Here is a 13,734-nt window from a genome sequence, read left to right as displayed (position 1 = left end):
CACACACACACACACACACACACACACTCTCTCTCTCTCTCTCTCTCTCTCTCTCTCTCTCTCTCTCTCTCTCTCTCTCTCTCTCTCTCTCTCCTCTCTCTCTCTTTAAATTGGACTCCTTAACAGCAAAGGAATAGAGAAGTGATAGATAATCCAAGCTGATCCCTGTATAATGCATTTATAAATACATTCTTCAGCTTGGCCAGTATCCTCATAGAATTTTCACAAAGAGCTCCAACAACTGTTTTGAACAGCACACTTTCTAGCCCATGGCAAAATCTCTAATAAAAAGCAAAGTAATATCTAAAATTTTACCTGTTGGGAGGGGGAATCTTCCAAGTCAGTTGTCAGGATAAAAAGATAATAGAACATGGTGAAAATTGGAAAGCAGGGGATCAGATTTCCAATGATTTTATTCTAGTACACTGTGGCTAAAACCCAACTTCTTCAGTACAGCAACCATTTGACTTACGTTCATCTGATGATAACCTTGAGATGTTCTTAATGGTGATCTGGGCCTAGAAAAATGTTAAGTGGTTTGATAACTTGGCAACTTAAATGACAAGACATATTAGGTCAGCCAGCTGTGACCATCTTACTGGTCTTAAAAGTTGTCATACTAGATTTCTTTCCATATTTCTCTTTTATCTCATAAAAAGAAAAAGAAATTTTTTAAAACTTTCCCTTTGAAGACTCATTAAAATATTTTATTCAAGCTTGTGTTGCTAGAGTATGTATGAAGTTTATACTAGTTGTTGATGTATGTTGACCATTTGTTCTTACCAATATCTGATTGGAATAAGCATGTATTGGAAGGTTAGAAGTGCATGGGCATGATTCAAAATCAAAATGGATTTTCTCCAAAAAGAAAACCAAACAATAATCAGCCACAATATGTTTTTAAGGATCTGATAGTCACGATAAATATGAGTGTAAGAATGAGATTTTAGACTAGGCTGACACAAGGGATCTTCTCTGAATAAGGATCTTGAGCATTTGTGTTTTGGAGCTCATCCTTACAGGCCTGGACAGGAAGAATCCTGTGTTATGTGTGCATGTTGAGCAATGCAAAAAAAAAAAAAAAAAACACTCTGCCAAATCCTGATACCACACTGTCTGAAATTGACGGCAGAAATGCATGAATGATTCAACGCACGGGTGGTGTAGTCGTTATTATGATTATTGACGTGTGGGTGTGTGTGACAGCTTTTGTTTGTTTGTTCAAATGTGGGCGCTTCTCTGTGTCTTGTGCCTTGTTCTTTTTCTGCTCTGTGTGTCCCCTCTCCCTTGCCCCCCCTCCTCCCCTACGTGAGGGGTCGGGTGACAGCATGCCCGTGGTCTGGAATAGTGCTTGTGCTTTTGCTGCACTGCAGTCAGCTGGCTTCCTTTGGGTTTGAGGTTCTCTCTCTCTCTCTCTCTCTCTCTCTCTCTCTCTCTCTCTCTCTCTCTCTCTCTCTCTCTCTTCTCAAGTCTACCTGCCCTCTTGCCTTTCTACCTCTTGATACAGTAGAGGCTGATGATCTCATGAATTTTCATATCCCAGATGAGTTTTTAAATAGATCTTAATTCAGTCTGTAACTGGGAACCCCTCTGAAGAATAATTTTTCATTTTCAGTTTGGGTTTCACAATGTTTGGCCAGTACTAAACACATGCTCGCCCCCTAGACTGCTGCCCTTAGGTTGCTGCCCCAGAATCTCCCTTTCCCTGACTATTTCATGAGTAGTGCAGAATTCTAAAAGCACATAAAATTTCCTCATCTTACTTTACATTCAATTGTGGGGAAATCCTTAAGCCCGTTTTAAAGAAAAATAGCCAGCAGTGCGCATTATTACAACCGCTATGTCCACCATCTGTGTATGTACCTCTATGTACATCTCTCTGTATGCGTACATAACAATGGCATTCAAAGGCTGTCATTCAGTCAAGGGACTCTGCAGACATTGTATGTTCTACCCAAGAACAAAGCTAAAGAGGTTTACGAATGGCTGCAGGACCTGAAGATTGCGTTTCAGCCTTGATATGCAGTTTGGAAACAATGTGCTACTGTTTAACGGCGTGAACCAAATTTCTGCTAATGGGAAGAAGGGAAAAACTCTCCACAAAAGCTGACAAAGCAGGAAGAACAGGATGACTGAGCTTTTAGATTAAAACTACCGGGGGCGTCTGAACTCTTAAGGCTGGTGATGGAAGTAACAGTTTCCATAATATGGCCAAGTGATCAGATGCGTGCCGCTTAGGTAAGAGAGAGCCGTCGCCTACTTTTGTTTTTCATAATGGGAATGGTACCAGGGCCAGTGGGCTGTTCTGTTTCCTAAGTTTTATTTGACCATTCTTTTTTGAAGTTTACTAAAACAAATGATACCCTGATGAACAGAACCCAGAAGCATTTAAATTTTACTATGACCTTGAGTTCACTTAAATGTCTGGTACTTCTTATTGTTTCTAATTTTTTGAGGCTTCTTTCCCCTGGTTTAAAATTGCCACATCATACCACATTGAGAAGTCAGCAGTGATGGTTGAAAAAGAGGAATTATAACCACAGAAGCCCTGAAAAGGCATAGGGTATGTCACAGCATGTTGGAACCCAAAGAAAAAGCAAAAATCAAAACACACGTCTCTACAAAAGAGACGATCATTGTGCATATATTGAATTAGCACATTTGTACCTTAGGGTTTTCTTAATTGCTCAGAAAAATCCCGTATGGACAAAAAGTAAACTTTCATTTGTTTAACAAAATGTAAAGAAATTTGTTGAATGCATTTTAATTAGAATTGATGAGGAAGGGCTTTAATAGGTGATATGAAAGTTTAAAAAACAAGAATCAAGAAGTAATTTCCCACTTATTGTTAAATCATGAAGTTGCCTTTTGAAGAGTAATCTCTGCTTCATAAAATGCATCTTTGTCTTTTTCTTTGAGAAAATGAGAGGTGTATAATTTTTAACATGAAAGAAAAATACCTAAGCCAATGCAATTTTAGGAAGTAAATTTTGCTTGTCCTCACTTGTACACTCAGTGCTTCAGTAAACTCTTCCTAATTGTATTTATTCAGAAATTATCCAACTATGGCAGAGTGCTGTAGATTCATAAAAGACAATAGTACTGCAAAAAACAAATTTAACGCCACTAGCCTAAATGGCTTCTCACTTTGGAACATAATCTGAGCCGTGGATTCCAGATGAATTGGTATATTTTAAAGTTTATGCCATTAAAAATGACAGTTTCAGCTTTAATGAGGTGTATATCAACTGTCTGATGCTTCTTAATGGAAAACTTTGCATATCGATATTTCATAAACATGTTTGTCTTTATTTTTTAAAATTAGCTTTCTATTGCCCTCCCCAAGGAAACAAGCTTCCATCAGTAAAGCTGCCTGCTTGAAACATCCTTGTTTAATGTGGTTCAGTGGGCACCAAGCACGTATGTAGAACACTTTGATATTCATTGGGCCACACAGAAGTGAGGGATTAACCTTCTGAGAACTGCAAATTCATAATTAACAACAGAGAGGTACTTTATGTTGCCCATTTATAACAGTTATTCAAATAATTGTATTCATCAGTCTTTATACAATGGATAAAGCCAATTAGAAATAGGAATGCTTTCAACCAATCAGATTTCAGAACAAATGGGCAGCATCTCTACTCAGTTGCCTCTATAATTCATTGCATTACTCATGTTTTCCCTTTAGTTGCCTAAATCTATAGTCCACACCTGTGGACTCGAAATCCTCTCATTTTGATTGGGCACCTGTGTTTTGGCATGAGGAGTCATGAGGGAAATTCTTCCTCAGGCTGATGATGTGACAGCCTTCACTCACAGAACCAACCTGGCTATCAATATTCACTTGGCTTCTTTATAAACCCAGGCTTTAGTAACCATTTGTCCAGGATCATTTTGGTTAATTTGGGTTTTTTCAAATAGGGCAATCAGTATATTTTGGTTCCAGAGCATTTGTTTTGGTTGCTTTTTAGGCTCTGGTTGGTGTCTCACTGAGGATTACTCCCAAATCATTAATTTAGCAAATACTAACTGAGAGTACACTTTGTGCTTGGCCATACGAAAGAAGAGAAAGATGCAACACTAAATAAGACTTGCATCTGTCACCAATCACCCTGCAGCTGTATAGGTTCACAGGCATCCTCAGAAGTGGCAGTTCTATTAGAGCAGCATACATAAACCTTTGTGGGAATTCCAGTTCCTGGACTTGGAGGAGAGCAACAAACAAGGCAAGGCCGCCTTGACTGTGGAGCCTTTGGTGTGGCTTTAAAAACTTCATTAAAAGACCAGCCCCATACAAAGCAGGAGGAAATGGCAGCCATCTCCTAGCTGAGCTGCCCATTGTTTACCTACTTCCCTCTTCACCTCCTTTAATTCAAATCAGAGCTTGCTGAGAACCATCCTCCTCTAGCCAACATCAGGGTTGACCCTGATTTAGGCATTTCAAGCCCCTACTTGATTACCTCCTGACCTAACTGCTTTTTCAGCTTTGAGGGTTTTATTTTTCAGGAATACCATTGATTTATGAAATTCTCTTTTTTAAAAAAAATAATTTTGCACATCAGATTTTCTGATGAAGGCATAACCTGCAATCTGCAGTTAGCAGATGCTGTACCATTTTGAGATATGTGATCCAAGATCATCATAAATTGATAATGAACTGTGTTTGTCAGTATTGGCAAAGGATTTCAATTTACAGTAAAACGTGAAATACAACTTACATACATCAGTATGTAACATCTAAATACATTTGTATTTAAGAGATGTCTCAGAGCATCAACAGCTAACAATCAAGCTTTCTTTTTTTTTTCTTTTTGCATGCTGTTATGAATGAGTGATTTTAAACATTCACCTTCATGTTTCATGTGCTTTGAACAGTGGAGACTGAGGAATCTTTCTGCCTCGATTGTGTATCAATAACAAAATTACATGATTGAAGACATGAATTTATGGATTAATACAGTGAAGCTATCCAAAAAAAGCGAGAGATAGCAAGAGATTTGGCTCATGTTTTTTAAAAAATTCATCCTCAGTTCTTAAGTGTTTTGTTTATGTCCCTCGAGGAACGAAAAGAAAAACGATTTGTTTTTACTTGTAAGGCCTTACTCAGTTGCCCAATTCCGCAGAAGAACTGGACAGTGAGGATCTCTCAGGTAAGGGCTAGTCATTAGGTAAGGCACTGCAGTGTCCAACCTGTGGACAGTCTGTCCACTTCTCTACAAAATGGCCATTGGTTTGCAGAGCAATCAATTGGCAAGTACGGATTTTGATACTAATAAAAGAACAAATTTTTATTGACACTTTCTTCCTCCCCTCCCCACTCATCTACCCATCTCTCTTCCCTGTGGTAGTAATAATATTTATACTTCAGATCAAGGCCAGTCCTTTTAATGCAGTGGAGGTCAAATTATCTTTGGGATTGTCCCAAAGCCACTCTGTGTTCAGTGGCTTAAAATAATGTTTATGTCCTAGATATAGAATGGTTTAGGAGAAATTTTGTTGCATTACAAAGCAGTTTAAGGATGTTGGATTATGTGACAAGATCTTAAACTCATATTGACTGTCTACTTCTGTGGAATAGACTTGAAAAGCCATGACATAGTTATCTTAGAAGTAGGGGGTAGGGAAGGGCAGGCAAGAAGGGGGGGACAATTGTTTTGTCACACACCATGATGTAAACTAATTATCCACCTCAGACCTTTTTCACAGCACACTGAGCTCTTGCAAAAGTAGGTTTCATGCTTGATTCCAGGATTTAGGTGTTACTAATCCAGAATAAGAAGCATATCCTAAAAAGGAGGGAGGGAGGAGATTTAAAGTGGTCAGAGCTAAACAATTATTTGAGCTCCCATGATGTTGTGAGACTTCACTGCCAACCAGCTACAGCTTCTTGGACACTTTGATCAGTCACTTGGTAAATCAGTAAGCAAATCCTTCCTTGTCATCACAACAGAGAAACTAAGGCATAGGGTGTGCACGCTCACTCCGGTCTGTCGGAAAAAAAGGTTCCACATCACCTCTTCCCAAAGAGTTCCACTGCAGCTCCCTTGAACAGCAGCTTATTGAGGTCCAGTCCCAACTATAAGTTTCACCCAGTGTGAAAACAAGATAGTACTGCTCAGTTTTTTCAAAAGCAATAGAAGTAGTGCCCGCTGTGCATACTTTTATTTTTCTGTTATGTGCCATGTGCCAGTGTGCACTTAGCTGTTAAATTGTTCCAGAGTGAAAACTTCCAGGAGACCACGCTGGTTTTGCTCACTGCTGTACACCTATCCTATAGTAAGCACCAGCTGATCCTTGTTGGATGAATGAGTGAAATCTGAATCCCAGTGAATTTAGATAAATAAATAGAAGATGAGAAAGATAGCCAGCCCATCAATAGTTTTTGTTTGCCTCTTATTTGTGTTGTATTTAGAGAAGTTATGAAAACATTAACCTAATTTTCTTTTAAAATAAGAGTTAAGTCCTTCTTCCTGCTTAAAATGTGATGCCAGAAGTAAGCAATTTCTGCTTGCATTCCTGGTTGTAGATGGTCTCCATTCTGATACTGACCCGAAATAAAACAACTCTGACACAGTGGTCTTAGAAATTGGAGCTTCTCAAGGATTCTAAGACAGGAGTTCTCATAGGTTGGCCCTGATCCCTCATGGCATATGAGCCAGACAAGGATTACTAGGATAGGCAAAAGTAAGTTTTCTCCTCTTTAGGAAAACGGGTCTAAACCAGCTACCCACCCCTTCTTCTAGCATCATCAATTAGGAATACTCCAAGCCTCATCCCTGCACCAAGTCAGATGGGTCTCTGCTGCAGTTCTATCAATCACCCAAGTCAGGAGCAATAAACCAACAACTGTTTGTGTTCATAATAATTCAGTTAAATTAATAATTATGTTGTCCCCCTCCCCCACACCCTCCAGGAACACTACAGTCCTATTGCTCAGGAGCAGTAAGTCATGTACAGCACTGATGAACTAGCAGGCTGGGGCCGGGCTGCCTTTGCATCTGGTTTGATGAACTAATCAAAAACTGATTAGCACCTTTGTTCAAAGGGGATGCTGATTAATCAATTACTATTGATTGTGAGCTTGGCTTCACTCGGCAGCAAAGAGACATCTGAAGGGGAAAAAAAACAACCAATAAAAATTGAGCAGCTGTCATAGTGTTTAAATTTATTAAAACAAAATACATTATTTTTTATGAAGCTGTCTTGAAATGGGTCACTGAAGGGGAGCATATTGATTGAGAAAGGATGAACTTCTCAAATTTCTGTAGCCTAGAGATTGAATTCAATTATAATACAAGACAAACAGGTTAACACCCGTCTTAAACAGCCCATCAATAAATTAGAGTAGGTGTTGCACATTTAATGCTAAACTGTAGTAATGAATAATATTATCTATTCCCTGCTGCATCAGGGTAGAAATTCCACCCTTTCCATATTATGGATAAATGTTATATACTTCCAAATAATGAGGGTCTGTCTTCTCCCTTGCCCTTCTGGCCCTGCTCCCCCATTCATCAGTGATACCTCAGTTAATGACAGTTTCATAAGCAGCATATGGTGTGCCATCCTCACCCAGCAAAGCAAGTCACCCAGCTGATCCTCCTTTGTAATCTGCATAAAAAAATGATGCTTGTGTGTAGTTCAATGATTTAATTATTGGCAGACCTAGGGAGCTCATCCAGTTCTACTTGGAACCCTTTCATTTACTTTTTTGGGTGTTAACTTTATTGATGATGGATCTGCATGAGTTTTTGAATTGTTTTATCAATTACATCTGCTGTTTCCTGGTGACAGCTGGTGGTTATTGCCACCCATGTGGAATAGAATAGCTTTAAGCATATTTGTCCTTCTATTTGATTTTAAAACTTTTCAAAAAATATCTCCAACTGCCTCCCTCTTTTCAGCAGTGGAGGGGCCTTCAGGATCTGTTTAGTGGAGTGAGGAGGTAAACAGGGTAAATAGTGTACCAGATAATGGCCCTCCAGCACAGTCAAAGCAATCCATCAGACTTCTGCTTTTGAAACAAAGGCACCAATAAGAAATAACCTGAGCTGTTTTCAACTCTTGCTCTACAAATGAGAAAGTGATCTGAAAAAGTCCTACATGTCCCTCAGCAATCCACAAAAAAAAGTATGAGTGGAGGGCAAATTCTGCATGACATTAATAACCCTTGCCTAGCTGTTAGGAGGGACCCAGTGAATCAACTGGAGTTCCCTAAATGTGTTATAATATGCAGCATGGGCTCTAAATTTAGATGATGAAACAACTTAAAGGCCTGTAGGATCCCATTGTCAGTCAGTGTGGAATATGAGACCATCGGTCACCAGAGTGCCCTAAAGCCTGGCTGACTTGCTTAAAATGTATGAGAAACTTAGTCACCATAGCATTTAAGGAGATGCTTTCTTCATTGACCCCCACATAAAGTATGACTCCATTTTGGCAAACAGGCTATTTAATGTCCTTGGTAGACTAACAGTAATGATAACATAGAAAATGTCAGAAAACAGAGGGACTGGACAGATACATTTAAGGTGAAGTGTGGTATTATCTGACATGTGTCTGTATCATGGTTTATAGCTTCAAAAGGCTTTTCATACACATTCGCTCATTTGATCTCAATCCATTCGACAAACCTACTTGAGGCCCATGTGCTGGGCACTGGCTGTTACCTGGCAGGCAGCAGTGAACAGAACTGGCTTGGAGCTGAGGTGGCCCATGGATTTCACAGACCAAGGCCCTGCTCGAATGTGTGAATTCCTAGTGGGGGAGACACACTCAAGATATGAGTTTGTTTCACACAGTACCCAATGCTGGGTCCAAGGGAACCTGGAGATATGAAAGTGAGGACTAGAACTGGAGAGGTGGAGGCTAGTTCAGGAAAGCTCACCTAGGAAGGCAACTGGAAGTGGAAGGCCTGATGGATGAGAATGAGTAGCCTTGGGAGGATTCTCAGGAAAATCAATCCTGTGCAATTGTTAAAGAAGGGTTGTTAGTCTCCATTTGTAAATGAGGAAACCAGGCTCCAGGGGCTAAGTGATTTACTTAAGAGACAGACATAACATAGGTCCTCCTGCCTCTAGAGGAAATAGAGGAGTTTGTTTTAGAGGGTTTGCCCTCCCAGTGTGGAATCCACAGCCATTCTGGGGTCTTTGGGAATCCTGTTTGTCTTGCCCCTTGTCATCTCAGGGTGTGCCTCCAGGGAATGAGGAGGGAAAAGTCAGGCACTCCACATATACCATCAGATGTAAAGCCACGTGCTGAGTGACCTGGAAAAGTCTTTTCTGACATCAAATCAAGCTCCTTCCCCCTCAGAGAAAAGTTAAACTCTGCTCTGATGTTTTAAGTCCACAGTCCCATTGGTCCCCCTGAGTTATGGATCAGTGTCCCCCTGAGTGGTCCTAAATGCCATAGGAAAGTGATGGGTTGGAAAAGGTTAAAACAAATTTCTTCTTTAAAAGTTCAATTCAGTAAATTCAGTAAACTAAAAAAGTGAAATAAATAAAATTTAAAAATAAATAAGTAATCACATTGAGGTTGATGCCAGCTTGTCTGCAACCTTTCCCAAGCATAAGTTTGAACTTCATCCTAGTGCTGATCTTTCTCATAATCCAACATGCTACCCTTTCACCATGGGGAGGAAGGAGACCACCAAATAGGAACTTTCTTTTCCAAACTAAAAAAGTTGGCAGGTCATAATGCAAAGTGTAGATTCGAGTTCTACAGGTTGGACACTGCTTTGGGGTGACTTCACCATATTCATTAATCCATCTTCCTCACACCCCCAAATGCCTGAGATCCACTGAAGCATCTTTCTGCAGAGAGAGATTCTAGTGGGAATTGTGTGTTTGGAAATACTTTACAACTCTTTCCTCTTTGTCAGGTGTCTACTTCTTTAAGGAAAACTCTGGTGTCATCCTCAGTGCCTTTCTGTTTCTTAAAATGGAAGAGGCAGTCACACTTCCAAGCCTTTATCGTTATGAGATGAGCAGAGCCAACTTGTAAGCTTGGCTTTTGGTCTCTCTGGAAAAGCTAAATGCCTTGGGAGGATTTGCATCCTGTTGCCTCAATCAAGTAATTTCCACTGTTGGTTAAACTAACTAAATCGAGTAGCTTGAGAAGGGAGAAAAATCGACATTAAAAAAACAAACAACACTTGTTTTCATATTTAGCTGACAACAAGTATTTCATATTCCTGATACTCAAATGGTATACCTGAATCATAACTTGAACCAGATGGCCTTCAGCTGCCAGGCCCACAGCCTTGACTATCATAGAGGACAGAGAGGCTGTTAGTTACACTGGTGTCTGTTCCATGTAAGTGAAAAGAGTTTGGTGACTTCAACTCAGTATTTATTGGGTATCTTACTATGTGTGAACAATGCTGAGTATGCACTACAACCCTTCACCCTAAAAAGCTGATAATTATTTGCCTTGGGTCTGTGATAAGAACTAGAAAAACCCTCCTTCAGCTTTTATATAGAAGATTTAAATTTTGCAAGCATTTACTGAGTCCCTGTGATACGTCAAGCCCTAAGCCAGATAGGCGCTTCCATACTCAGCAGCACATTGGCTTCTCGAAGCAGCCTTGGGACGTGTATAATTGTGTTCAATGCTTCAGAGTGCCTGAGTGGCCTGCCTGAAGTCACAGAGAAAAGTAATAAAGCTCAATTTCCATCCCAGGTCTGATGGCAAGTCCAGGGCACTTTCCCATGGGCCATGTAGGAGATGAGCTCCTAACTCGTCCCCTGTTTGCACCATTTTCTGGACAGCAGCATAGGCAGAAACAGTCTAAGAAAGCCTGAGTCTGATCAGTGAACGATGTGCAGCCACGATCTGCATGCAGGACTTCTAATTTAAATGAACACATACTGAGCTCTGGGTAGCACAATGAGGATGATTACTGCAGTTTTCCTTTAAGTAGCTTAACATAGTTCCTTTGAAATGTTAGTATAGCTGCAGCTACACTGCTAGAATTGAATGCAGCTGACGGGTAGTACTAGACGCTTGGGATGCTATATGGGAGTCTTCATGGTTTTCTTGCCTACGTTTATTCTTTCCCTTCCATTTTCTAAGACAGAAAAGAAAGGTTATGCTGCATAGAGGCTAGTGTGCTCCAATATATATTAACATCTTAATGGGAAAGCTGTGCATGTACTGTATACATTTACTACTCTCTGACAAGAGGGAATTAAATGTCAGAAGGATTTGTAGCATCTATAATTGAATTGGTGCTGAGAAAAGCAAATCTTAAAGAAGAATAACATATTAGGATTAGCAAATAATGTGGCATTTTGTCAGCGCATGCCATTCAGTTTGTTCCCCTTCAGTAATAAAGTTGTGCTTTTTAAAATGCACACTTATTTTTGTTGCCATAAATGAGAGCTTCAATAGGTGATGAAAATGAGTAGCTACATTTTTCAGATGTAGCAGGATTTTTGTGTATGTGTTTTAGTTTTTGGTCTTTGCTTTTTGTTTTGTTTTGTTTTGGTTTTGTCTTGTTTTATTTTTTTTGTGAAGTCAGATTTTTGTTTTTGCTTCAGATTTGGAAAATCCACTGCCAGACCTTTTCCTTTCTTCCTAGCAAGAAGTAGCAAATGACATCATAGTCATTAAGCTTTTTCTGAGATAGACTAATCCCTACCAGCCTGAGGAAGCTAGAGGCAGCATTTCTATTATAAACACCAATTCTAAGAGTTTTTAATTAAACTGACTTGTCCAGCAAGACCTCAGCTGAACCAAATGACAAAACTGTTGCAAAAAGTCAACAGTTCTAACATTTTCTCAGCTCATTCACGAATGGGGGAAGGTCGAGGATCCGAGTAGTGTAATAAATCGGAGTAGGAGGACTTATATCATGAGAACCTCCACGTTTTAAATATTTATCTTTAAGAGGAAACCCGTAGTAGTTTATAACTTATGAAAAGAATAAATACATGCATTTAAGAAGAGTGGTTCGCTCTTATCAAGTGAGCTAAATGTGCCTTAAAGCCTGCACCAGGAAGTCTGAAGAGTGATGAGCCAGTTTGGCATGGCTGCCGTGCCCTAAGCTGTGTTTCACTGTGTACTACGGTATCACGCTTCACTCCTCAGAGGTAGAAAAGTTGGTGTCCTTTTGGTTAAAAGACTGCCCTTGGGCTCTGTATACCCTGGCTTCAGGGTGAGCAGGCTGTAGTCACAGTAAGGCTCCTGCCCAATGGACCGCTCTGTCAAAGTTCCTCCTTGCCAGAGGCTTATCTAATATATACTGGCCATTCCCTGGTTGTCTTTGAATCCCTGCTTTGGCTGCTCATATTATGAGTCCCATGCCGGGTGGTAGAGTAGCCTTAGAAACTGGGATCCTGTTCAGAGAGCCCTGCTGACCACAGGCAGCATGGTGGCCAAAGTGCTGTATTAAGGATAACTCTTGTCAAATGGTTTAAGGAGTGAAAGCAATCAGAGAAAAGAGAAGAGTCCCTTATGGAGAGGGAGAAGGAAACAGAAGTTCCAGTAGTAATCAATTTTCTTGTCAGGCCCTAGGGAACTACTGCCCCCAAAACTTCCCCTCCATACTCCTTATTGCTCTTGAAGAACGGATCAGGCCAGGTCAACTGGCCCAAGGTAAAGAAAGCTGAGCAGTGTGGGGCATCCCTCTTGGGAGTTTCTTTGAGATATTTTTTTTTCCCCTACAATTTCTAAGATGCTAAAGTGAGCCTGGGGTGGTTGAAACTATGACCCAAGCATTAGTAGCCAACTTAACATTCTGCAAGTAGCTTGTAAACTCTCACCTGAAGCCAAGTTGTTTCAGCTTTTTGCCAAAAGAAAAGCTAACTCACGAATACTAATCAGCTCATGATGTGTCTGTCACACTTAGAGCTGTAGAAGTGACTGCAGGATGGGACAGAACAGGCAGGAAGGTTGTACCAGAACTGAGAGCTATCATGAACATCTCCCAGCATTTACAGTGTCATCTAAGTTCGAATTATTCAACCACCAGTTCTAATTCACGTGAAGTCACATGTGAGATGATTTGGAGGTGAGATTCTTAACTCCACGTGGACTGTGTTGTCCAAGCATGCTTGGTTCTTCGAGGTTGGATATACCAAGTGGACCACGGCTTCACTTCTCAGGATGATGGAGGCAGAGCTTAGACCCAGAATAGAGACACTCTTACACCTGCTACTAAGCAAGAGGAACAATGTAGCCTCTTAGGAAACAAGAAAACATGACTTTCTGAACCGAAGAAGCGTCCTTTTGCCAGAGGATCGGGCATGTCTAGAAGTGCTTTCCATTCCCACTTATTTTTCAGTTGAGAAGTTGGGGGCAGCTGTGGAGTCTGCCTCTGGATTCTTTGTCTGCCTGACTCAAAAAGGAAGTCTGAAATCTGGAGAGCAAGTTCCCAGAAAAGCCGCACTGACCAGGACCTTCATGAAAGGGTCTGCTTCCCCAGAGGAGCAAGTTCTTGCTGATGGCAAAGTCACAGCTATTCTGCTTATGAATAGTCTCTCCAGGAACTGGTCAGCTCTCGTCTTGAGAAGAAACAGGAAAGGTCAAGGGGCCAATGGGCTTTGTTGGAGACGTGCTTCTCTGGTGGTCAATATTTCCTTCAGCCTCCGGTTTTCCACCTTCTGGGTCAGCACAGTGCCTTCTCCATAGCATCGTGGCTGTCCTGTCATATCATAAGCAAGGCCCCGCCCACACGTGGACACAGTTCTTACTGGTGGTAGGGAACCTGTCACCGGGCCTCCTTGAACC

The 13,734-nt window shown here is 40.7% G+C and overlaps 1 protein-coding gene across 9 annotated transcripts in view; it reads left to right on the top strand.

The window, feature by feature from the left end:
* The window catches only part of Cadm1 (cell adhesion molecule 1), a 321,456-nt gene that overhangs the window by 291,903 nt on the left and 15,819 nt on the right, over positions 1–13,734 (top strand). For 5 of the 9 annotated variants that reach the window (XM_040285249.2, XM_021728447.3, XM_005328279.4 and 2 more), the window contains one exon: positions 5,100–5,153. The exons of the other annotated variants lie outside the window; for them this stretch is intronic. In XM_040285249.2, coding sequence (XP_040141183.2) covers positions 5,100–5,153 — 54 coding nt within the window. The remainder of the gene's footprint in view (positions 1–5,099; positions 5,154–13,734) is intronic. 9 annotated transcript variants of the gene reach the window in all.

Source organism: Ictidomys tridecemlineatus, chromosome 4 (assembly GCF_052094955.1).
Source record: "Ictidomys tridecemlineatus isolate mIctTri1 chromosome 4, mIctTri1.hap1, whole genome shotgun sequence".
NCBI classification, from domain to species: Eukaryota; Metazoa; Chordata; class Mammalia; order Rodentia; family Sciuridae; genus Ictidomys; species Ictidomys tridecemlineatus.
This window is presented reverse-complemented; position numbering and strand designations above follow the sequence as displayed.